The 24,861-nt window shown below is 47.1% G+C and overlaps 3 protein-coding genes across 3 annotated transcripts; 1 reads left to right on the plus strand and 2 right to left on the minus strand.

Moving 5' to 3' along the window:
• Positions 1 to 7,423: 7,423 nt before the first annotated feature.
• Positions 7,424 to 8,238, plus strand: LHYA1_G003311 (uncharacterized protein; the record flags this gene model as incomplete). The annotated part of the gene is made up of 2 exons (XM_031148283.1): positions 7,424 to 7,447; positions 7,504 to 8,238. The coding sequence occupies 2 exons, from the start codon at positions 7,424 to 7,426 to the stop codon at positions 8,236 to 8,238; spliced, it is 759 nt and encodes a 252-aa protein (XP_031006996.1).
• A 12-nt stretch (positions 8,239 to 8,250) lies between these two features.
• Positions 8,251 to 9,993, minus strand: mug157_1 (Meiotically up-regulated protein; the record flags this gene model as incomplete). Its single annotated transcript, XM_031148284.1, has 4 exons — positions 8,251 to 8,524; positions 8,622 to 8,772; positions 8,825 to 9,042; positions 9,095 to 9,993. 4 exons carry the CDS (start codon positions 9,991 to 9,993, stop codon positions 8,251 to 8,253), a joined length of 1,542 nt encoding a protein of 513 aa, XP_031006999.1.
• Positions 9,994 to 19,499: 9,506 nt separating this feature from the next.
• On the minus strand, positions 19,500 to 23,597 carry bphB_2 (Cyanobacterial phytochrome B; the record flags this gene model as incomplete). Its single annotated transcript, XM_031148285.1, has 7 exons — positions 19,500 to 19,638; positions 19,701 to 19,852; positions 19,901 to 21,868; positions 22,040 to 22,123; positions 22,182 to 22,285; positions 22,329 to 23,352; positions 23,421 to 23,597. The coding sequence occupies 7 exons, from the start codon at positions 23,595 to 23,597 to the stop codon at positions 19,500 to 19,502; spliced, it is 3,648 nt and encodes a 1,215-aa protein (XP_031006998.1).
• Positions 23,598 to 24,861: the final 1,264 nt, after the last annotated feature.

Below are 24,861 nucleotides of genomic sequence, written 5' to 3' on the forward strand. Positions count from 1 at the left end.
CTGTTATTCGGGGTGTCGAGGAAGGAGTAGAAGGAGGATTGGCCAATGTCTGTCGCTTGTTTGTCGCTCGGCGGAGGGTAAACACCAGAACAACTTTTTTCGTGTCCCCGTTCAATCTGCTTTCGAGGGAGGTAGGGACAATAGGATGGTAGTGTAGTGTAGTGTTTACCGGCAGCCGGGTCTAGTAAAAGAATGTGGAGCTCGCGGTGAAGGAGGTAGTGGGAGATGAGTGAGAGTGAAGTGGGCAGGCGTGTCTACGAGAGCTGAGCTGAGAGTGAGTGAGTGAGTGAACAATAATACCGGTAATGGCAGGAGGCGCGTGGAATTGGAGATTAGACAATGATATTATTGGGCTTTGGAGCTTGAGCTTGAGCATAAGCATGCAAGCAAGCGTGCCGTAGTTTAGTCTTGGTCTTGGTCTTGGTACAGTAGACGGCGGCCGTATCGCCTGCAAGATTTCTACAGAGCTAAGGTTACAGTGTACGTGAGTGGACTCCCCTCTGCTCCCCTACCCTGGACTGCCATCTTTAGCGGCTGCCTTGACCAACGAAACAACCACCAGCAGCCCGGCACCTCGTCCGCTTTTAGATTTCCGCCCAGACGACCACTTAAGTCCGTATATACGGTGAACATTGTTATAAAGGGATGACCCTGCCGCCAGTCTGATCAACATGAAGAACGCAATGCCAGCTATAATCAACCATGGGGCAAGCCCGCCCGCTTCATAGCTGCTATCAGGTATCTACGCAGCCACAGCCCCGCCGAAGCACGCTACATTATGTTCAACTCCTCCTTGGGACCTTGGCTTAGCTACTTCCGTACTCCCATTAGCCTGTGCCCTGGAAAAAATTAGGTGAGACCAAGGAGGGGCTCTAAAGCTTCATGTATGTTGTGTACAAGCTCGTACAGTGCCTACCTACGGGCTGATGGTTTGGCACGGAGTCAAGGTTCTGTTACGGTACGGCAACAGCCATGGCATTGGTGAGGAAGAAATCTAATCCGGATCCGCCGCATGAGAGGGACGCTGTACTCTCACCAGCTACCAACGCCGTGAAACACCACTAGGAGGGAACATCTCTTGTCTTGATTCTCGGAATCAGTGCCTCAACATCTACTCCGTGGAGCTGGAAACGTGATGTGGAAGATCGGGGATTTCTGGTATTAATTACAAATTTCATCCGGACTTGTGACAATCAGGAGTGGGCAACAGCTGCTACTGGCACAGCAAGCTAGCAGCATATTTTCCATGCTTACTCCGTAGCTGGATATCAAAATATGTTTGTTGTGTCACAGATACAGTACCGAAAGAAAACAACCCAGTATCCGCCATAGTGGTCAAACTATTGGCAGGGCAGGTCATGAGACATTCTGGCACTCTATGGGTCCGTAGTGCTCGGTCAGCATTTTAATCATATATGCATAATCCGAAGCAGAATGCCTTGCCTAAGGGATGCATTTCGGTATGGTATTGGTTGGAAGCCGGACGTGATTGATCGTACAGAGAGGCTGCAGGATTGATTGCTTGCTGTATGCTGTTTCAGATGTCAGCACATTCGCTAAGCCAACATGCGAACCAGCTCCAGCCAGCTGCAAGCAGAAATGATAGTTCGTTGGACTTACATTCGCAAGGTTGCCCTTCCATCATGATTCGGGAAGTAACTCCAATGTCAACAAGAGGGGTAGATAATTCTCGTCCAGATCAAGACGACTACCTGTTCACGAGGCACGCCACGTAACCTCCCACTCTTTCCTACTTTAACTTTAACTTTCTTCTAGTGCGTGCCGAAGTCATCGCATAGCCAGGCTTCATCCTTCCAGAAAGATGCAGGTATCCAGCCTGCTTGTTCTACGCCACATTCGCCCTAAAAGCATACTCCACTTCTGACGGACATAGCAAGCAGTCCGGTCTTTCAGCATACGAATACCCCTCTTCTTCAAACCAGTCACGTACTTTCGAAACTAACATAGTTCATGCTGTGAAAGAGGAAGTTTTCGCGATATAAACAGTCAAAACTGGCCTGGCCCGGGGAAGGAAGTGCTGCCATGAAAGCAAAGCAACAAACAAACAACAGCCAACTTGGTAATTGACACATCTTTTGTTTATCATGATTCCAAAAGCTAGTTCCCGTCGGCCATTGTTGACTTGTTAAGACCAGACCGAGTCGCGTGTCTCCAAGCCCTCAAATCCAATCAATGAGGTTGACAGCCGTCTGCAGTGGCCCTCAACCCTGTCCATGACAATGCATAAACAAAACAAGGCTCCTTCTTTTACCGGAACGGAAATTGGAGATAACAATAACAACATGAAGATGTCCGTTTGTCTTTCAGCTCTCGGGTTTTGAGGTCCGGGTGAAATTTGTAAAGTTTTTATTATTATTTCGAACTTGTGACGTTCTTCTGACCAATGTTCTGGATCTACTCCCGTAATGATCGATCCACCTAATCTCAACGGCTGGGCGGAGACGCTTTGACTGTGAATGAAAAGATGAGGAAATAAAGTCTCCGTCCGCTAAGTCAGTATCGAAGTATGGAAAAGTCCAAACTTCTGTCATATGTGACGTAAGTCCCTAAACTTCTAGGCGTTAACGTCCCCCTCTCTTCCAAAACCTCTTTTTCTATCTCCATGGTTCAGGGTCCGGTCTATATCTTATTACTACAGTATTCGGAGTCGGCGTGCCGAACCAGAATCCTTCACCCAAGGATCAACCAGGCCAGCGACCCAACAATAACACCAACACCAATACCCATCCATCTGGAACCACAATCTCGCAAAACAAAACAAAAACAAAAAAACAAGCAAAGTAATTTCCTCATTCTGGCATCTCGAAACAATAGATTCGTTTCGCGATTCAGTCAAAAACAGAAAGATCAGAAAACAAAAGATGATCGGATGCTAGGATCTAGCTTGCATGGCTTGGGATTTACGCTGCAGGTTGCGTTGAATAACCCGATCACCACAGATCTTGTTTTCATTAATAGTATGCTACATGGATACGCGTGAGTGTGTGAGAGTTTCCGGGAGAGTTACGATGCGATACGTATGTAGCAGTGCAGTGGGCGCGTCGTGTCCAATGGGGAAGGTGTGGGACGCGACGTCGACGCGTATTATTAAGCTTGTGTTGGAGTGAAATGAGACGCGGGGAGAGATCTTGAATTAAACTTTGAACTTGTATATTCTATCTATAATAGATAGCTTAGGTAGATACGAAACCTATTCCTGTCATGAAAAGTCGAGGAAAAGGAACTGGAAATTTGGAGAGACATACCTCCGTACATACAACTGCCGTAATATTCCGCCCTCCCAGTTCTTAATTGACAATCCAGTCCAACCCCTTTTCCTCTGCAGGCAGTTCAACCCATACAGTACCCCGCCTCATATATATATATAATACACGGTTATCCCTTACTGAGTATACATACAACACGGCTCGGCAATACGTCCCTACTTTATATGGAGAACATGTACGGCTGAACTCGTCTCCATATCCAACCCGTCTATCGTCATCTCACAAAAACCTCGCACCAATCAATAGGCAATACGACGCAAGGGAGTAGTAGCGTGGCGTTTATTCATTACGGTCCTGTTTTGTACAGATCATGGAAAGCAACTCGGATGATACCTGGATCATGTCGTTCAGGGGTATCGGTGCCAGAGCATCTGGTTTCGGGCTCCAAAGTTTGAAAGAGTATGCATGAATTAGCTGTCTTTTGCGCATCACCGAGTAACTTGATATCCTTTGAAGCTACTGTGTGAGCTTGGTTCTTGCCGAGGTGCTGAGGAAATATATCACGTGGCTAGTCACACTCTAGATATACACGTGATGGATGGTTTTCTACAATTGCTGTTTCGTTCCTGTTGGTCTTCTGTATTGTCATGTGTTTTTGTTTTCAATGATAATTCCTGGCATGGAGGCAGGAGAAGCTGAGACGGTTTCTTGCTGCCGTACCATGATGTCGGGCTACGAAAGTGCGTTGCGGAATGGAATTTCAACTCTTGCCGTCCCCCTCTTTACCTCTCAATCATCACAAGGTCATCCGTAGGTGGGTGAGTTTCCGGTGAGAAAGGCAAGGCGAGGCGCCTCTCAATTGGATTGCCACTGTCATTTCAGCCTCATCCGTCAGAACTCACGCTGCAAACGAAAGTCATCATAACGTGCAGACAGAATGGAACCCAATCACCAGCATCAATAGTCAAGTCAACTCTCGCACCGTCACATACATAACTAACGCATTTCTGCTACCATACCACAGCCGGGTGTTCTTCGTCTCAAATTTCTTTCTTTGTTCGCTCTCCCGTCCCGAGATCTGCAACGTTGTAGGGTGCGTTGCACCGCGTACCGAGTCATTTGTGCTTCCCGGTGGCATGGGGAGGGGTGTCATGCTGTGGAGTGTTGTGCTGTATCCTGATGTTGTGATGTGAGGAGGTGATGGGATGGAGCTGTAGGGATATAAGTTTCATGCTGTGTACGGGTTGTTATCGTTGGGGTGACGCCGAGTGCCGGGTCGAGGGGGAATGTTGAACGGAGTGCTTTTGGCTTGTTGGAAAGAAGAGAATCTGCTTGGATTTCATTTCCTTCCTCTCTTTCTGGGAGCTTGAGGTTAAAAGCTCCTTATGCGCCGAGTTATACCTCACTGTCTGCTGGTTTTACGGACTTGGTTGCGTCTTAGGTTCCGAGTCATATGTTGCGTCCTCCTTGGCTATGAGGACGTATTGTTTATTCTCTTCTGTAATATCTCATTTATCCGCTGTCAGAATCAGAAAGCAGTTTCTGATGTTCATACTGCTAGGTCTGAATGTTCTGTCAAAGTGCTTTTGTCGGCTGCTTTTCTGGCGTCCTTGGCCTAGGAATGTTTGCAAGTATGGATTCTGAAAATAAGCTGACCAGGTCATCTCTTCCGCTTTGAGTCATTTTCACTTCAAATTGAGCTTTACATGTGAATCAACACTGACCTTCGCTCGACGTTCTTGGCATTGTCTTTCGTGCACTCTCTCACCATCCCGACCGGCGGCATTGGTATCTACAACTCTGTCTAATCTTCCTCTCACGAGCGCACTATTCGTGTGCAACATATAGTCTCACTATAGATTACCTGAAAGCAAGATTCAAGAGCAAAGAGAGGGCGAAGGGAATGGGAAAGTCTTCACAGCCGGTAGCCTCCACGGCGGCAGCAGTCAAAACAGATCAAGTGTTAAGTTCATCAGGTCCGGCACATTTGCAGAATCCTACTTCGAGGGGAGAGAAGATGTGAAGCCCAAGATCAAAGAATTGGTCGCCATTCAGAACCAGAAAGCCAACAAGATCTGCTTCACCCACGGAGACGCCCACAGCGGGAATTTCCTCGTCAGAGACGGCAAGGTAGTCGCTCACCTTGATTTTGAAATGTCGGGCTTCTTTCCTGAGCACTGAGAGTACACATCAGCCATGACAACGGCCAAGATTGTGGGAACTATGACGATTCTTTTTGGGAGTTAGGAAGTTTTTGAAGGGATATCCGAGGGAACTCGAGGGAGATATTCTTCGTCAGGAGATCTTTGGTAAATATGGAGTTCGATTAAAGTTACTTCAAGAAGCATACAAGAAAGTGTAAGCCAGACACAAGGCTAAATAAATCATTAACCTTTGATTGTAATGCCTCCGATACAAAGCCAGACCTCTGTGAGTATCGTGTCCCAAAGTTTGGTCGATACACACATTTTAGTACTAGCTGGTTTATGAAAATGACATTATAAACTTTCAGGGAGCGCACGAATCACATTTTGCAGTAAGTTTTAAAAAGATCGATTTGTATACAATGGAGCTTTCATTAACGACGCTGTATGATTTCTAAAATCCAACGACAGGTCCAGCGGAACATCTAAGAGTAATCATCTAACCTACACCACCCACCATGTCGATCCAAGTTTCTCTCTCAATTTGTCTGCGGGTGCATATCCATTTTCTCCAGAACTCTGCCGAGTAACGACATAGTAGACTCTTTAGGTTTGCACATAAGCATGTCGTCGTTCTCGAAAGACCAGCCCTCCCATTTCACGGGAATAGGCGGTATTCTTTCTCCCTCCTGGCCCATAACAAAGGCTGGTGAGAGTTCTTTCGTTCTTGTTATGTATGCGCTTCTCGCTTGAAGGTTCGCTCCGAAAGCACGTCTGTCGTCTCGGTCCATGAGAGAATGAAACCACTCCGCGTGCACCTCAGCCATCCCACAAATGAGATCCACGGTATATTACTCTCCTGCCTTTAGTAAGGCTCGGTACTTGCAGAGCTACCTTATCGCTTTCTGGATCCAATCTCTTGTCAGTTGCGAGTTCAAGATCCCGCGTGCATGGTTGACTCAAGATCCGTGTTTCATGTAATGGTCCAGATCCGACCCTACTTCGTCGCTAATGTGGAGGAATTTATTCAGATTTATGAGAACCAGCATATCTTTTTCGCGCCAAACTGTGCTTATATCCCGCCTCTCGTATCTTGCGTTTTCCCCTCCCTCTTGAATCAGTCGATGCTGTATCAAGGTTTCTCATTCTCGATGAGGGCAGCCAACTACGAGGGACCAATAGTACCCTGGGAATTTTGTGTCGTCAAGCTGCTCATCATAGTCGTCTTGAGGAATGGGTCGACTTGATCCTTCACTCTGAGGTACTCGGGTAGCTGGGCGGGCTTGAGGCAGGTTGCTTTGGAGCTGCTTGACGTGGGATGACGGCTGGAAGGGCAGGATATCTTGGACGGGATGGAAGGATCGGCTGGGTCAGACTTGCTTGTCGTGCTCTTGCCCTTACTTCAGTAGCGTTGGGTCTGCTTGGTCTCCCGCGAAGTGTTGGCCGGCTGGTGCTCAGTTTCTCAAAATTGCCTTCATTGAACTCAGGTACATCGAACTCTGATATCATGATGTAAAGTTCTTGTTTCTCCTTTTGGTGTCCATTTTTCCATGCCGGGCCGGATTCAAATTGGTCTCTGGCCATTCCACTAACTTTACGTCTCATGTGATTAATATATCGAGATGAGACCGAAGCAACGAGGTTTTGTTGAGCTACACTCAGTCATGATTCTGCCAATGATTCACACAATACACATTCACACACGCAAGGCAAATCACGAGAGAATCACATGGAAGTGGATTGCCATATTTCTAAGTAGTCACTGCTTAACCTTCTTTTTCACCTTGGAAAACACCCAGGAGAGAAAGAATTTACAACACTACTAACCCCAAGAGAGCTAGATATACGAGTCAAGATATTCTGCCCAAGATGGGACTCTTCGGCTTTCGAAAAGCTCACCCAACAACACAAAATGAGCCAACACAAATCTACGTCCATGACCAGAAACTACCCAGCCTTTCTCAGCGCCAATAGTCGAAACACCCAAGATATCTCGAGAATATAACAGCAACTGTCTTTCGCGGAAAAGTGCTTTGGCGGCTATCAGGCTCTATGAACCACGGTCGCGCCCCGAAGGTATGATTCTGAATATACCATATAACCGGGTTGTGAAGTACGGAAGAGACGTCCAGCTCGCGGGGGCAGCAGCACTTCGTTTTGTTGCAAGGAATATTACGATCCCGGTACCCAAAGTCCATTGCACTTTTGAGCACAAGCACGTCAAATACATTGTCATGGATAGAATCGACAGGGAAAAAATAGGGATGGACTGGAGCGAGAGGCCGGAGGCAGAGCGGGCGAGCCTACTACGGCAGCTGAAGGGATATTATGACCAACTTCGCAACATTGCACATCCACGACCGGGAATCATCGCTGCTGTCGCTATGCAGAAGCTCTACAAAACACGGAGTTATAAGGGCAGAGAGGGGTTCGGGCAATTCGCCAAAGAGGCTGAATTTAACCAGTTCCTGCGCTTTGGCATCCAGAAAGAGGATGGCTTCTTTGAGGCGACTGGAGACAACTCATGCCTCACAGACGAAGAATGGTCCGAACTTCGAAAGATAATCGACATGCAGGATCATCTGCAGAAAAGTCACAGAATATGCTTCACTCATGGAGATGCCAGTAGCTCAAATATCATAGTCAAGAACGGCAAGATAGTTGCCATGATAGACTTTGAGTTATCTGGCTACTATCCTGAGTATTGGGAATATACTTGTGCTATGAACGTTAATAGTCAAGATGGTTTCTGGAAGGCTGAGGTTGGGAAGTTTCTGGACACTTATCCAAGAGAGTTGGAAATAGAGGAGACTCGCCGGAAGCATTTTGGTCCTCGAGGGCTTCGTGGCAGGTATGATTGGGCATGACGGGCTAGGCTCTCACTGAAAGCTCGCCCCCAAAACCCCGGGCTTCCTAGCCTTCAGATCCAGCAAACACTGTCCAAACAGGCCATTCGCCCAACTAAACCACTGTCTCGTCCACTTGTGCGCATCGAAACTATTGATACTCTCGTGAATAAGTCCCAATCCATCTGTACTGCTTACGATTTCCTGCAGCGCGTTTCTGATCTCCTGGTCGTCGTTCGTTGTGAAGATTCGGATGATGCTCGCCATGGGCCACGCTTGGCCGTAGCCGGCGTGGGGACCGCCGACGCTGTGAGGGGGGTATGTTAGTTGGTGAGGGTGGGGGGATGGAGGAATGGATGGATGAATGGATGGAGAGTTGAGGGATTGGAAAGAGGGGGCCTTACGCGTTGATAACGGGACCGCGCATGAAATACGAGTTGTCTTTACTGAGGATCATCTTGCGTGTGTTTTGATAGACCTTGTCGTTTTGGTCGAGGTAGCCGAGGAAAGGGGCGCTGAGTAACGAGGGGATGTTGGCGTCGTCCATGATGTTTTCTTGCTCAGATTAGCTATACCGTACCTCCAGGGATGAAAAGGATATACTTACGTGATCCGTATCCGTCGACTTCAAAAGCGTAAATCGAACCGTAAGTTGGATGGTTCACAATAGCGTGCTTGGTGATGGCATCTCGGATTCTGCCTGAGAAGTTGTGCATGTGGTTGGCTAGATTGCGCTGGTTGCCTATATTGGCCATGATTTTAGAGGCTGAGTCTAGGTAGCGCGAAAACATCATGTTGGCTGGGATGTAGAGCTGGTATATAGTCCTGTTGAATTGGTTAGCTTATTTGCAGATTTAGAGCTTGTGTGGACACTCACGAATCATCACTTGGCCGGAATGCTGAACGTATTAAACCCGTGTTAGCTTGAACTGGATTTCCACGCCCTGAGTTGTCAAGAGTTTCTGTTGCCGATGTAGTTGTACGTTGCCAAGTATATGGAAGTGTGTTGACCGATCCATTCGACGAGTACGTGCCGCCGAGCAGGGATTCGGTGGTTGCAATGATGGTATTGATAGCATCGACCCATTGAAAGTTGCGGAAGAAGTCAATATCATTAGTAGCTTCGTAGTAGTCGGTTGAGAGCTCTAGGAAGGCTGCCAAAGAGTCCAACTCGTACTTGCACTCAAAAGCAATGTTGGTGGATACCGCTGGTGTAAAGTCGTCGGGGGTGTCTTGATTCTTGGAAGGCCCAATACCTGACTCGACTGGTGGCTGGAAGGAATTGCAGAAAGGTGCTTCGAGGATATATCGAGCCTGGAGATTGATCACGCCTCGGTACAAGCTGGCGAGCGAGCTCAGGCTCGAGTTTGCGGTAACAAGTGGCAGGTAGCTTTGCATCTGGTTCGCAGAGTCTCGCAGCCACATTGCATTGATATCCCCCGTAATGAGAAATGTCAATTCCTCATTTGAGTTGTTTGCGGCCACTCCTTTCCACTTGACTGCGGTATCGAGAGAGTTCGGGAAGGAGTTTTGGAAGAGGCGGTACAAGTCGGGATCCTTGATCACGGACTCCATATCCTTGATTGTGTCCTCCACAATTGACGAGTTGAAGGTCCGACATGCTGGCTCGGGTCTCATGTAAGACAGTTGGTATTTGCCTGAGCTATATGGCTGGTGCTTTTGCTGTGAGTAGTCCAAGTAGTCGGGACATTGTGCTCTCGCAGAAGGAGCAATGACAAGAGCTGCGGCGACGAGACTAAGAATAATGTCCTTCATCGTACAGTGCCAATAGTTGCTACTTTTGGACAAGATGTGTATGTTTCTCGATGTTGAATCCGAGTCTCCGCCGTCAAGTGTTAAAATCCAAAGGCTATTTGTTTATAGTAAAGTCTCCGGTCAGGTACCACAGCTACCCCGCCTTTGAAGCCAGTGAATCCCTGTAAAATACCCCGCTATTACCCCACATGCGGCACGAGCTTTGCAACTCTGCTATTGGTATTGGTCGACGAGGCTGGATTTCCAACTCTTTGTTTTTACCGACTGCCTCATTCGTAGTAGTCGGCCCTTCTGGATAGCTTCAATGTAGGCCTTATGATTTAGTCACAAGGGCCTTGAACTCATGAGCTTCGCTGAGAAATAGCCCGAGTATACTATAATGAAAACTTACTCCAAGTTACTGGTTTAAAGCTTATTTATTACCATGGAAATAGGTGTGGAAAAAATATATATAGTAATCATGATTATAACTGGAGCAAAAACGAGATCTTGACTGCAGCTGCAAAATGGAAAATGCAAACTGGAAAAATAAAGAATGGTTTTCAGAATCTTGTTCGAGGTGTTGAATCGATGTTTGGGGCTGCTACCGTAAATACAGTAAGATGCATGTCTGCCGACATTTTTGCAAAGTCTATAAGAGCCGCCCGCCTTAGATCGTGGATTCTTCTTCTAGCCCGATGTTTCCAGTTATTTGCCTCTTTCATTTGTGAGTGGGCAGCTATTTGTACAGTTCCAAGTCCGATACCCCTACGGTTGCAAATGCTCCGTCATAATACGATTTTTCGTGTCATGACGGGAAAACCCAGGTTATTCCCCTGTTATAATAGCAATTTTCATATCACTACCTTCTAGTTCTGCTCTAAATCTCTCTGTTATTGCCTGTTATAATAGCATAACATAAAAACCCATATCATTTCTATGTTAGAGAGAGTGAAAATGCCTCATTTCATCTCACTTAACATGAAAATTAGTGTTATTTCTTTAATTTTCGGCATATGTGGCATGAAAGGTACCTTTTTGTGGATAGTGGAGCTATATAAAATTAAGTGCTCTCACTCTCCCTCTACCTTCTCTTTCTTTACTCTCCTTCTACCTCCCTTCTACTTCTATGCGCCCACAGGTAAGTCGTCACCCCCTCTCTTCTGCTAGCCTCTAATAATCTCTAATTATCCTAGTTTCCTACGAAAACATATATTAATAAGGGGCGAATCTAGGAATAGTAGCATTTTTGCCTATTTGGGAATCTATGGCAGATTTAGGAGGTAGGGGCGGATTTAGTGATAAAGCAGAAGGGGGCATTCTAGAGTAGATTTTATAGTAAGAATTAGACAGTTTTCTACTGAAAATGCCCCGTTAGAAACCCCGTTATGATAGGGTTTTCGACATGGAAAAAGTGTACAATTTTATATATGGATCTCTATGTCAATTGCTCTATCATAACAGGAAAAATCATGTCAACACCCCAGGGTTCTGATAGAGGAATTGACACGATTTTTCGTGTTATGACGGAGCATTTGCAACCGTAGTGACCTAGGTTTTACATTTTAGCAAAGGATGTTTAATTTCAGCTCTCTGCTCATCTCGCTACATAGGCTGGAGAGCTACTTATTATATGCGTGTATATCAGACGTTCCATGCAGTTTTGATCCCATCCATTTCTATTTTCAACTATACATCGTTCAAGTATATCTACAACTCGATGGTATCATCGTTACAAAGCTCATCAGGTGCCAATGGCACCTCTATCCTCGATACCAACCTGAATGAGTAAGAGCATTCTTTCGCAGCCTCCATGCACTGTTCCTCCGACCAAGGCAAAAAGACATCGAATCTTTTCGCTGCCTTTATCTGCGTTAATGCCTGGAGCAGCCGTCCCCATCGATCTTTTCGATATAGGCCTGGGATTAACTCGTGCCCAGTCAGGTGTATTGTGAGCTCCTGTAACCCCGTGAGATTCGCAAGTATATTGCAGGTCTCCTGCCAGGTATCGAAGTCATAAGGAGCCAGGGTAAGGGCCGTGGAATATTTGAAGTTCCAGGTAAGGTTCAAGGCACATATCTGGTCTAGGCGCTGGGGCAGGACAGTCTGCTGGAGGTACATGATGGTATCGAGGTGATTGATATCAAATATATTATCTGCGTACAGCATTGAAACGGTCTCTCTATAGATGCTCCGACATGTCTGCACCAGAGGCAGTAGGTTCGCTGGCTTGGCAGGGTGGTTACTTCGAGGATGGAGGTAATATCCAGGCGTCGTGCCCAGCGATATATGCCCGCTTGTAAGGCCCCAGCAGCCATGTCGACGTGTTTCGAGGTCCAGGCCAACGTTCTCTGTACAGCTGATCGCTAGCAGCCGCTTTCGAGCGCGGACAATATGTAGCAAATGACCGCCTAGAACTTCGGTCCAGATAAGTTGACGGACTTCAGCTGGTAGCCGGGCAAAAAGAACAGATTGGGCTTGATCTGAGTTCTGCTGTGGGACGAATTTCTTGAATGGATTCCAGGATCGAGTCGACTTATCGGGCGTGGGGGTGGGGGGAAAAGTCAATGCCCGTGGACGACGCGATGGGAGCCGTTGGGGCGCGTTTATTTTACGCCCCTTCTGCGTCTGCTTGAGGTCTTCAGCATTTCCACACCTCATCTTGTCGGCGTTGATTTGAGCTGAGTTGCGTTGAGTTGAAGCTGTAATGGTTCGTGCTGTGCTCTCTCTGGTTGAATGACACTGTACGAGTAGACCACTACCACTAAGACTCGCCACCTGTGACTAAGCCAAACCGTATAGTCCAACAGAGTATAGTAGGAAGGATCAGGGCCCACCTTAAAGATAACGAGAACGAATACCAAGCTTTGCAAGGCGCAGTCCTACTAAACACTCGTTTAATCCTACTCGGATACGGAGTAATCGTATATCATGGGGTATCCCTCTAATATGTATAGGTACCGGATAAGTATTGTACAAATATAAATAAACATGGGGTTTTAGTGTGTCCGTTAAGCCTATTAGGGCTTTGTTTACTTAGAAGACTGCCGAAATAGAAATAGGAATAGACAGAGTAAGCACTAATTTCAGAATTTGCACAATACTTATCCGCTGTACCTCCGTAGAGGATCGTGTTCGTGGCTTGAAGAAGCATTGTCTTTTATATTATGTATATTTACGGATGCTACTTGTGGCTCCTCCTACAGATCTTAAGGTTATCTTTCCAATCCTTTCGATCGTAAGTAAGTAAGCTACTGTAAGGCTCAAACGTATCTTCCGGTACGAGTAAGGCTGCTAAGGCCGCTAAGGCGACGCGGACTACTAAAGTTTAAAAGTACGTCCGGCGCTAGGTAGAAGCGTAATTGTTCGAGCCCCGCTCGTTTGGCAAGTATTTAAGGTTATAATCAATTAAGCCGCTAATCCAAGTACTGTACTATTCCTAGCCACTCGATGAGCTAAACTGTCTACGCACTGTTCAAAGCGCCTAAAGGGGTCCAGGAGCCTAGAATACCACTAGCGCTTCTTGGTCAGGTTCCGCTACACTAGCTGAGCTGACAGCTCCTTACTCGAGTAGTAATTTCTACTGTATACCTCGCATCAAGGTAATCTTACATCTCTCAAATTCACTTTCCTATACCACCGTACAGAGTAGTATCAAGACGTCTATAAACGCATAGCATTATAGAAATACATGTTATGTTACTCCAATTTCTACTATTGATTAAGTGAGCTTTTTAGGAGTTATGAAAGTGACCAGGTGCCAAAATTGGTGAGGGCATTAATGAGGCGGCGACTTGTAAAATTAGCACCAAATGTGACATGCCCAATCATATCCACTATTGTGTGTATGCTGCTGTTTGTTACCCATTGGGCCATCTCGCCGCTACGGACCCTCCACCTTCTACCACGGTACTGTACTACACGCCGTATTGGTACACACCATCAAGTTTCAAATTCACATCCCCATTGTAGTGCTTTCAGCCTTCCGCACTGCCCCTAAAACCATTATGAAATGAAATGCCATAATACGAAGTAAGAAGAAGGTAAGCGCGCTCAAGGATCTACTGTCTTCATATCCGCCCAAGCGCGCCAACTAACTATCTTCCTTCGTAACAGGCAGAACTGTTCCGCCAAAAGACCAGACCAGGCCAGGGGTAGATAATGACCGTAAAAGCACCAAAGCAAGGTCCCCCAGCCCGCCCTTGGCTTGGCGGAACTGTTTTGCCCAGGAAGTGTACCCTTTTCTCTTACCGCAATCCTGACAGTGTCAGTACTGTTTAGCGTGGGAAGACAGAATCCCTCAGAGTGGCTTTTTACCCAAAATAACTATGTTAAAGTGAAATAGCTTGTATTTCGTTCATTCTGAGCTTTCACGTGTAAGTGGCACGGTATACGTCGGTATTGTGCCCACAGTCAGCCTTAAGCAATGTGAGTAATCCCCTAGTAGGGCTCGGATTATTTGTGATGAGAGATAAGTTTGAAGGATCAAAAGGATTAGCTGTAGGCATCTCATGTGTTATTTTCATGTTGTCACTTTTGATGTATTATTAGAAATGAGCTCCTGATTTATAGGTTCATATATATGCTTTGCATTGTCATTTCTTTCATCTTTCTCTCTCCATATCGTCTGTTGTCCTTGCCCCTCATAGTAACTGCCTTCTTTGCCTGTTTCTTGCAGCCGTGAGGCTCTGCCACTCTTTCAACACCCCCAGAAACCCGAGCTTCACCACGCGCCACAACTACAACCTCTTCTCACTCTTCTCATTTCACCATGAAGCTTACAAGTACCTTCGCCGTTCTTTTAGGCTATTTCACAACTAGTCATGGCTGGATATTGGACAGCTCCTGTTCAGCGTATAGCCAACTGATAAATGATGGCATGAACAATGCGTTCGATCTCGCTCAAGCGGGGTCCGATACATTTGCTATCACACTTCTGGGAAGCGGACCTAAATGGCAGGCACAGAAAGACCTCATATCATACATGTTTAGCGAAGCTTTGACAAATGGCAACATTGATACTGGTAATAAGAATTGGCAACTTGGCGAGAGCACATTTGCTTCAGTCCTGAAGTACAATACCAATAATGGGCAACCCGACGCAACTCCTGCCAGCCTTCGAAATCTAGGCACGGACTCTCTTATTGTGTATTGCGATTATTCCCGCTTCAAGGAAGGTCAAAACTGCGACGGGGTGAAGAAAGATGGTTATACCTGTGATACTAGCATTGGTATATCCATGCCGATGGGTCCCATATATGATGATTGCAAGAGCTCAGGCTTTTTCAGCACAACTGAAATTTCGGTATGTAACGAACCAGAAATGGTTATTACGATCAGATCCTAACCTCTCTCTAGGCCTGGACATTGGAGTATGCTTCCCTAAAGGCCAACCGTGCTTCCCAGATCCAGATGTGCCCCTCGTTCTTAAAAGATCAACAGAAGCTTAAAATCAAAAGCTTGAAAGATCAGGGAAAGAAGGCTATTCTAGCAAGAGGCGCGTCAAAGCTAAAAGCCTTGTTGGATGACCCCTTCAGGACTGCTATTGATGCAGCGTACCTGTTCGAAGGTACTATGCTTCACGAAATGACACACGCGATTCCCAATGCTGGCACTGTAGATGCAGGTCCAGGTGAAGTTGGGAAAACCGATTCGTATGGCTGGAAGAATTGCCGCAAATTGAGTGGCAACGGAGGCATAACCAACGCGGATTCATACGCTTTGTTTGGAATTGGTAGCCGGATGATTGCTCCGAATAATGATGCAACACCTCAGCGACCCATGGAAGACGGATCAATTCAAGTCCTTCCTGGCGAAGCTTCAGGCTCGAAACGAAACCTTCCCGCTCGAGCGGTCAATGCAAAAATCACTTTAACTATAGATCATGCAAACGTTACATTAGATAATGCTAATGCAACGGGTTTTGTGTTTTCTGAACCAGGTTCAGCACCTGTCACTATCTCGAAAGGCCGGGAATATACGATTGGCACGGATGTACTCTCCTTGGACGGCTCTGCTATCATCGAAGACAAATCTACAGTATTCTTCGTCCCGGCATCAGCTACTACGGGCCATACAAGCAGTTCCAGCATCATTTCCAGCAGAACTTCCCAGGGCTTTACTACATTAAGCACTTCGGCTCGTAGCCAAAATTCATCTACATCTACATCCTCACTCTCGAGCAGCGGCTCATCATCATCAGTCTCCTCCCATTCGAGCTCTTCCGGCACGACTTCCTCGGGCAAGTCGCCTATCAGTAGTCTTTCTACCAGCAACAGCTCAACAATCCGAAGCTTTACCAGTACAAACTCCTTGAGCAAGACATCTGTCAGTAGCCAATCTGCAACCAAAAGCTCCTCAGGACAAGCTCCGGTACTTTCAATCTCTTCTACAAGTTCCTCAAGCCAAAGCATATCAAAGAATACGACAACTACAGTTGCTAGCTTATCGTCGAAATCCTCGTTATCTAGCTCGCAGTCCAAATCCTCGGCATCCGGCTCATTGTCAAGCTCGTCTTTGTCTTCCTCGCAGTCTTCCACCAGTTCGGCAGGATCTATCACATGGAGTGGTTCGTGGACTGATACCACAACGGCAACACCAGCCTCTTTTGCTTGGCTCGATGTTCCATCGACCACAATATCAGACCAATCAGCAACGTCCGAGGCGGTATTGCTTGGAGGCCTATTCTTTGGTCTCAAAACCAATAGACAATGGCTCACGGATTCTAAGCTAAAATCACAGTATCTTGACGACGTTAAGCGTACACGAGACGAGGCGGAGTCTTTGTTCAATGACTTGACAAACAAGCCCGACATGCCAGACTGCTCCAACACCAAGAAAAAGAGAAACTCAATGTCAGAAAGGCAGTTGAGAAGCTTACTTCAAGACAGGAGTATAATAGGCAGTATGACTGGGGCAATTACTGGTGCGCTTAACGATGTTTCCAAGCTTGTTAGCTGTGCTACGAATGTAGTCAAGAACTTAGCCGATGAAGTGAACAGATCTACTCCAAACGTCGATTTAGTCGAGAACTTGACAGACACTTTAGCAGAGATTGCTGAAGATCTGCAGAACGAGGACAAGCAGCAGTCTTCCTCGCCACCTACGAGTACTGCCCCTACGAGTACGGCATCCAAATCTAGCAGCTCTTGTTCGACACAAACCAAAAGCGCCTGCGACACTTCATTGTCCGTCTTCACACCCTCTGGTGCAACGACACAGTCGACTTCCACTATCACACTCTCTTGCTCGACCGTCACCGCTTGCTCGGCCTCGCTGACTGGATCCACGACGACAAACAGTGCGGCGCAGATCACGGTCACGATCACAGAGGGTGATTATGCAAATGCCTACGACACTTATACTACAGACTGGTACAACCTCCAGCAGTCTGTCCTCGCGGAGGCTATGGCTGACGACACCGATGAGTAAGTGACTTTTCTGGGGGAATATCTCCTATTTTGAACGTCCCAAAAGAGTCAAATACTCTTACGAGACTTTTTCCAATTCCCAAATCCTATTTTATGAGGCAATGCTGACTCTGAAATCTTGATCACAGTTACATCACCTGGTCATCCGACGAAGCAACTACGACGGGCTCAATCTCCGGATCGATAACCACTTCACAAAAAGCCTCACCCTCGGGCCAGCCAACAGCTTCCGCAAACTCGACCTCTTCGATACCAGCATCACTTTCCACCAGTTCCAAGGGCACCATTTCCAAGACATCAAGCCTGACTATCACTAGCAGCGCATCAGCTAACGCCACTTCAACCTCCTCCCCGACTACCACTCGGAAGATAACATCGGCCCCCCCAATAACCTCATCCCCCCCAATAACCTCATCCCCCCCAATAACCTCATGTACACTATCAAGCGTGACTGCTTTCAGCTCAGACTATTCGTACTATACCATTGACTACCCCTCCACGATAGAATGCGCGTGCAACGATGGCTGGATAACCGACGTCAAGACGTCCGTTGGCGCTGACAATTCAATAACCTATACCTGTGACGTGGTCTCAACGATCATCGCTGTCAGCACCGCGCCTCCCGAAACAACAGCACCAGCCAAGACGACGGCACCGCCTCCACCCGCCTATCAGACAGGCACGTGCAACCTCCATATCTTCGAAGCATCCGAGAATTATAACGCGCCCTTGTATGTCCAGCTCAACGTCACGGACGGCGGCAACAACCTGCTCGCTAGTCATAATACTCAAGGTAGTTGGGGCGACAGCATTTCCGTCATGGCGGATGAATCCAAGCTGCCGTACGATATCAACGTCGACTTTCTGAAATCAACCAAAGTTCCTAGATCCAGCGGCCCGGGAATGATCAAGGGGAGAATAGCCATACCGCCTTCACAACCGATCGTGCGCTGGGAAGATTGGAAGTTGACGATAGCTGCGGGCGACACCAAGTGGGATGATACGGATACGGACAACACGCAGATGCCGTGGTGTTCGGTGGGAGGTTGGGATAATGGCAATTTCTGGGATTGGTTGGATGAAGTAATATCGTTAGGAATGGATGGGGGCTCACCGGTAAGCCCCTTTATTATCTAACTTTTCCGTCTGGGGTATAGTATGCTGACTTGAGAATAGAATCGGCAAATGGATTGTCACTGGGCGTGCTGATCTGATTCACTACGGCCCCCATTTTATGGAAACACTCATCATAAGGAATCATCCTAACGAGTCTCCTTTCAGCTGCTTACGCAGTGATCTTTTGATTCAAGGATATATGAACGCTAGGGCTTATATTGAAGGGAAACTCAATCAAGTGCTGATTGTTTATTGTATCATACTTATCATTTTCTTAAGGTCGAGTCATAGCACAGACCTCCACCATCTATCCTCATAGCGAAACGCTAGCAAATTACAGCAACCCAATTTGGAATATAAGTAACAACGCTTCGCACTCGCTTACTAGCCAACCCCCCAACCCCTATTATCCATCGCTAAGAGTTACTCGAGTACCTCACCTTGACTGCCTATAACTTCCTTAAATATAGTCAGCTTGGCGCTAAGCCAAGGCTTGCGGAGCTATACTCCGCACTCCGTGCCGTGTAAAAGTAATTAGAGCCCCCCTTTTTTATAGTGAGGATTCTAGTACGTACGCCTTGGAAGCTCTACCTAGGTCAGTCGCACCTGCTAATTAGGGCTTCACTTTCGTGTCTATCCCAGGGAGGATGAGCCTTGCTATAAAACCCCGTTATCTCATCTCAGCTCTCTTCCTCACTCCACCTCCAACCCCCACATGCGAGACTAGTGACCAAAGCATATTTGAATCTTTTTGAAAAAAAAAAAACGGCCGAAAAAGCTATCTCAAATCGCCTTACGTTACAAGAAGCTATTTACAATACTTCCTTTCTATCCTAATTCCAACTATGTGGGTATCTCAGTATATTCTCATCGAATCATTTTGCGCCACTTTTAGACCCCAATCAGGACTCCGGAACACCTGTTCAATCTTCATGAAAATGAAAGAGAAATTTGATGATGACATGCATGGCGAAAATTCATTCATGCTAGGAACCAACCTCCCTGCTCCCACGCACCCGGCATGTATAGGGCATTGCATCTGAGATGTCGAGTATTGATGCCTTGAAGTAGGAAGTCGAGTCTTTTGAAATCGATTGGTTTCAGAATCCATCCATCGAAACTGGATGGCACATCAGTATTGCAATCCCAAACCCGGGTTCTATTGGGGGGGGGGTCACGTACCCGTTCTGCAAGTAGTCAAATCTGTTGTCTTCTGTAAGAGTGGCAGAAACTGCAATAATCGGTACCCTGGGGCGTTCCTTCAGGGTCTGCCCAGACACCTTTTCCAAGGCCCGAATCATTTTTGTGCACTGTACTCCATCTATAAGTGGCATCTGGAAATAGTTAGAAACGTAACGAAGCGAAAATACTAGGACTCGTACCTGTAGGTCCATGAGTATGACATCGACTTTTTGAAGTTTCGAAGCAAAGTGGTCGTGGCATTCTTGGCCATCACGCGCAACGACCACTTCGTGACCCAATCTGACCAAACGGCGAGTGAGCAGCTTAGCGTTGATGGGATTGTCCTCCGCAATGAGCACCGACAGAAGCTCTTTAGGATCAGAATCATCTCGGCCCATTCTGGGGAAAGGAAAGTTCGGGCTCCCACTCGCACCCGAGAGACTGCTGAAACCAGAACTTAACGTCCCAGGCGTCATGGCAGTAGGGTGAGGCGGCTTTGGGAGTGGAATGATAGTCTCCTGGTGTGGGGTCGTGTTATCGTTTTTGCTGGCAATCTGTTTGCTTTTGAGGTCTGGAAGTGATACCAATAGAGGTTCAGCCTGGGTATGAGTGCTGACTGACAATACTCCAAGCGCAGGAGGTTCACCTGGTGACAGTCGTATATTATCGAGGGGAGCGTGCTCGAAGGGCAATTCGATCCCGAAGATTGTGCCCTTTCCGAGCTCACTACGAACCCTGATCTGTCCATTCATATTGCGCACATATCGAGCAACGACAGCGAGGCCAAGACCCAGAGTTTTCATATCCTCTCCCATGATCGGTGGTAGTTTAGATGCAGTTACAGAGCGACCATCCTCGTCAATAATTTGCTCAAATTCCTGGAATAGGTCATCGAGCTGGGTTTCCGACATTCCAGCCCCAACGTCTTGGACGGTGATGTCTATCACCGAGATGGTTTCCTTAGTCAGGATGGGGCGGATGTCCACCTTGATTCCACCTGCTACAGAGTGTTGAAAAGCATTTGTGGTCAAATTTGATAGCACTTGACGTAGACGAGCCGCATCACCTTTGACCCTCTTTGGTAAACCTTGATGTGTGGAGACCGTCAAATCGAGCCCCCTGCGCATTGCTTCTTTGCGAAAAGCAGTGATAGCATATGATACGGTGGCTCCGAGATCAAAGGTTTCACCCTTTGAATTGACAGGACTATCTTCGGCCTTTGTAAGATTCAATAGATCATCAATGACATAGATCAAGGATCGTGATGCTTTGTGTGCTTTCTCTAGAAGTTCGCGAGTCGGATCTTCCATTTTGTCCTCTAGGGCCATTTCCAGATAATTGACAATTGCATTGAGTGGCGTCCGGACTTCGTGGGATGCATTGCTTATCAACAGACGCGTCATCCGACTATTTTGGCTTGCGGATTCCTTTTGCCTCCAGATCTCAATGAACCTACCATAGAGAAGGCTCAACACTCTGGCAGTCTCTAACTGGTCATCAGTCCACTGCTTACCTCTGCCGAGGACAGTTTCGGTCCAGCGCTTAAAGCTAGCCCTGGGTTCGAGATACTCACTACCGGCGCGGACAATCTTCTCGTACGGATTGCCTGCCCATCGTATTTCTTTCAGCTGACCCTTCCGGAAGAAGACTAGAAAATCGTTTCCCTCAATACTCAATGGGATGATAAGCAGTCCTGATATCATATGAATTCCAGCGGCAAACTTGATATCAGGAAAGTCGACATTGATGTTCTGTGATGAAATTATTGTGGTGAAACGTCGAGATTGTAAGTAAGTAAGTATTGCTAGAGCTTCAGGGTACGGATCTAGCCTTCCAATTGCTTGCGCTTCGTCTTGAATGCTTAGGAGGCCGAATTCGGCGTCAAAGACACGAAGTAGGTCAGCAGACGAGGCAGCAATAAACCCTGCAGGAGACTGCGTCGGTGGAGTCGTAGCAGGTGGTTTTCGAGCTTTTATGCGTTGAATCATAAGCAGGCGCTCAATGTTCGTTGCCGCGCATTCGCCAATGTTTCGACAAAGTTCTCGAGTTGGCAGTGGCATTCGAAGTCCATGCTCTCCATACTGATGACAGGCAATCAAGCCCCAAAGCTCGGAATTAATGACGATTGATACCGACATAGAAGATCGGACACCCATATTGCCGAGGTACTTTGAGCACAACGGATTAGTAGAGTACAAAGCCAAATATTAAGAGAGGGCTGAGGAGACGGCTTGCGAGAAGATTGGGAACGGGCTAGGGAGCCGGTATATGAGCTCTCGTAACAGCTCCTAGCCCCCCTTATATATTATTTCAGCAAGTTTGTATTAAAAAGAGGTTACCTTCAAATGGATGGGTGACATGGCACGTAAATATGAATGACTGAGATCAAGCGGGACCGCGAAGTCAGTTGCATCGCGGCAAACCTGTTGAAAAAGTTAGAATGTATGCTCTTAGTCCAAAATGTTTGGCTTTAGGACTCACCAATCTGGCTGTTTCTGCATCACGGTCGTGTAAAACACGAATTCGATTGATTTTATACAAATCTCTAGCCTGCTTTGGAATATCTGACGCTGGAAAGTGAAGGCCTAATAAAGTATTAGGGCAGAAATACCTGCAAATGAATGGTACGAGGTTGCTTGCCTCTAAACAAGTCGTTGCTCGCTTCCGGGTGGACAAGTTCAGCATCTATACTTCCGTTCATTTGTTCGTCAAAGCGATACATCATCACCCGATGGAAACTTGTAAGCTCTGAGATGATTCCTACTACAACATCAAGGACTTGCTGTACAGTATTCGACGCAGCTAATTGCTGTTGCGCCTGTGTCATGGCATTGAAAATGTCCATGGAAAAGGATGCCGTTTGTCCTTTCCATCGGGCCATTTCGAGGGCCTTTAAGGGTGTGCTCCCACTCGTGGTGCTTTTGAGCCTGTCCTCGGGAGAAACATCCATACCAAGAGATGCAAAAGGCGTCCTGGGCAGATTGGTTACACCTTCCGGATCCTTGAGATAGAAACCATCTGCATGTTCTTCAAATTCACATATCACCAGACCTCCTAGGGCGAGTGCATGTATAGCACCCCAGAGACGAATTCGAGACCCATCTGATGATATGATTGAAATGTTGAAGATATCGAGCTGGGTATCCTCATTCGGCTTGGCGGGGTGCTCCAGGGCATGCGTGACATGAATGACCATTTCCTCCCGATCGCCTGGCTCTATTATATCAAGGAAGGACCTCAAGGCGAAAAGCTCTTCAGGCCCGTAGCCCAAGATACTGCGACAATTCTCACTGCAGATACGGCATTCGAAAACTTCGTCCGCATTGGACTTGAAAGCTACCAGCGCTCCGAAAGATTGTATAGCTCCTGGTATGCGGATTGGTTCATCTTCGCATCGATGGAACGTAGACTTTGTCTCTTCCCCGGTAACACCTGGCAACACGCCCGGCGGACCTGACTGTGATGGGACAAGCTTCCTCTCAGTGACCAGCCGCGCATTGCCGTCATCTGTTATGAAAGGCCCATTATCTGGAGGCGGCGGGGTTGCCACGCTTCGTATAGTGCTGGGAGGAGGGGTCGGGAGGCTTGGTGGAGGAGCTGGAGCTGGAGCTGGAGCTGAGACATAGACGGGGTTTACGTTGTCGTCTCGCCGCTTTGACCGAGTCCTCAAATCAGCTATTTGTCCACCTTGCAAAAAAGTCCCGCCTCGTTCCAACTCACAGATGTTCCAGGCTGGGCATCAGCGCCAGATCTAAGAGCATCGTCTCCATTGTTCCAGGTCCCTTCTACCGTCTTGTTAACCAGATTGCGGATGGGAAAGACACGCTCAATGGTGAATTCGCTGGCGGGTAGGAAGACCACAGGAGGTCTGGAGTCTTGGACATCTGGAACGGACATCTCAGGTCATATTCGTCGGTCAAACAGACAGACGATGGAGGGAGGAAGGTTCTCTTCTACTTTGTTTGCATGGCCAGGTGGGTGGCAGGTAAAAGAGAGCGTCGGGTGATGCAATATGATGCAAATTCAAATGCGAATGCCCAAAATGGCAAAATCCTCGTGGGGATGCGGCAAACAGAGCTTTCTCGGGGTCCTTGAACGATCGATCTGATCGATCAAGTACAGTGCAGTAGCTTTGGGGATATATAGCCCACCCCGCGCCTGTTGCTCTGATAACGACCCGTACCGAATTATCTGCAGGCAAGCTTTCCCATTGGTCCAAATGAACCGCAGTAAGTACTTTCATACCGTAGCCGATAGTAAGACCTAACTTACTATAGACTGGAGGAAAAGGTAGATGGATGTGTCACGAATGAAGTGTCGTGGATGCGTGGATGCATGCATACATACTTTCCGCCTATCTTAGGTATCCTATGTAGCCCTACAGGACTGTAGCTCAGCCCAGCCTCGTCTCAAACACGTGATAGTTTCCTATAAAATCCCTCCAAGCTCTTCCAACCTGCTACCTACCGTGCAGTACTCGCAAGAAGATATCGTCAAGAGACAGAAGTCTGCGCTCTCGCCGAGTGTGCACAAACGCCGTAAAGCTGCATTATTCAAAAGCCATATGTGCATACATGCATGTTTCCCCTGGCCTGGTTTCACATGGTGTTCCTTGAGCTATGCCGCAAGACTTAGCTGATTAAACTCTAAGGCACTTTCAAAGGCTGACACAAGCTTAGTAAGCTCTGATTGGCCATGAGAAATGTTTCTATGAAACGAAAACCCCCTTTGGTATATATGATCGCCGATGCACTTCTTATGCCATTAGTATTTTGGGAGTAATAGCCCCAGACTTTAATTTTTAATGGCGATATGCGTTGAACTATTCATATCCTGGGAACAATTTTCGGAGAAACAGCTTAAATAGCTTTGAGCTAAATTATCTGTCAGTATAGATTTCTTGATTGTCCTTCATCTTCACTTATTTTTAGAACAAAAATCTTTGGATCTTGCATTCAGCATACATATAACATCCTTGCAAAGGATACTCTTGGCAGCATTGAGAGGGCAGAGCCTATCGATGTTTATATTCAGTCAAGTCAGTCCTAGTCGTCTCGAAACTTCAAAGAGCGGTAGTGTGCTGGTCCTAAAGCTCGATTTCATTCAGTGTTCTGACCATTAGATTCATGGGAGCACTAATGAACCACTCATCTGTGTGACT

Source organism: Lachnellula hyalina (genome assembly GCF_007821495.1).
Source record: "Lachnellula hyalina strain CBS 185.66 chromosome Unknown contig00035, whole genome shotgun sequence".
Classification (NCBI taxonomy): Eukaryota; Fungi; Ascomycota; class Leotiomycetes; order Helotiales; family Lachnaceae; genus Lachnellula; species Lachnellula hyalina.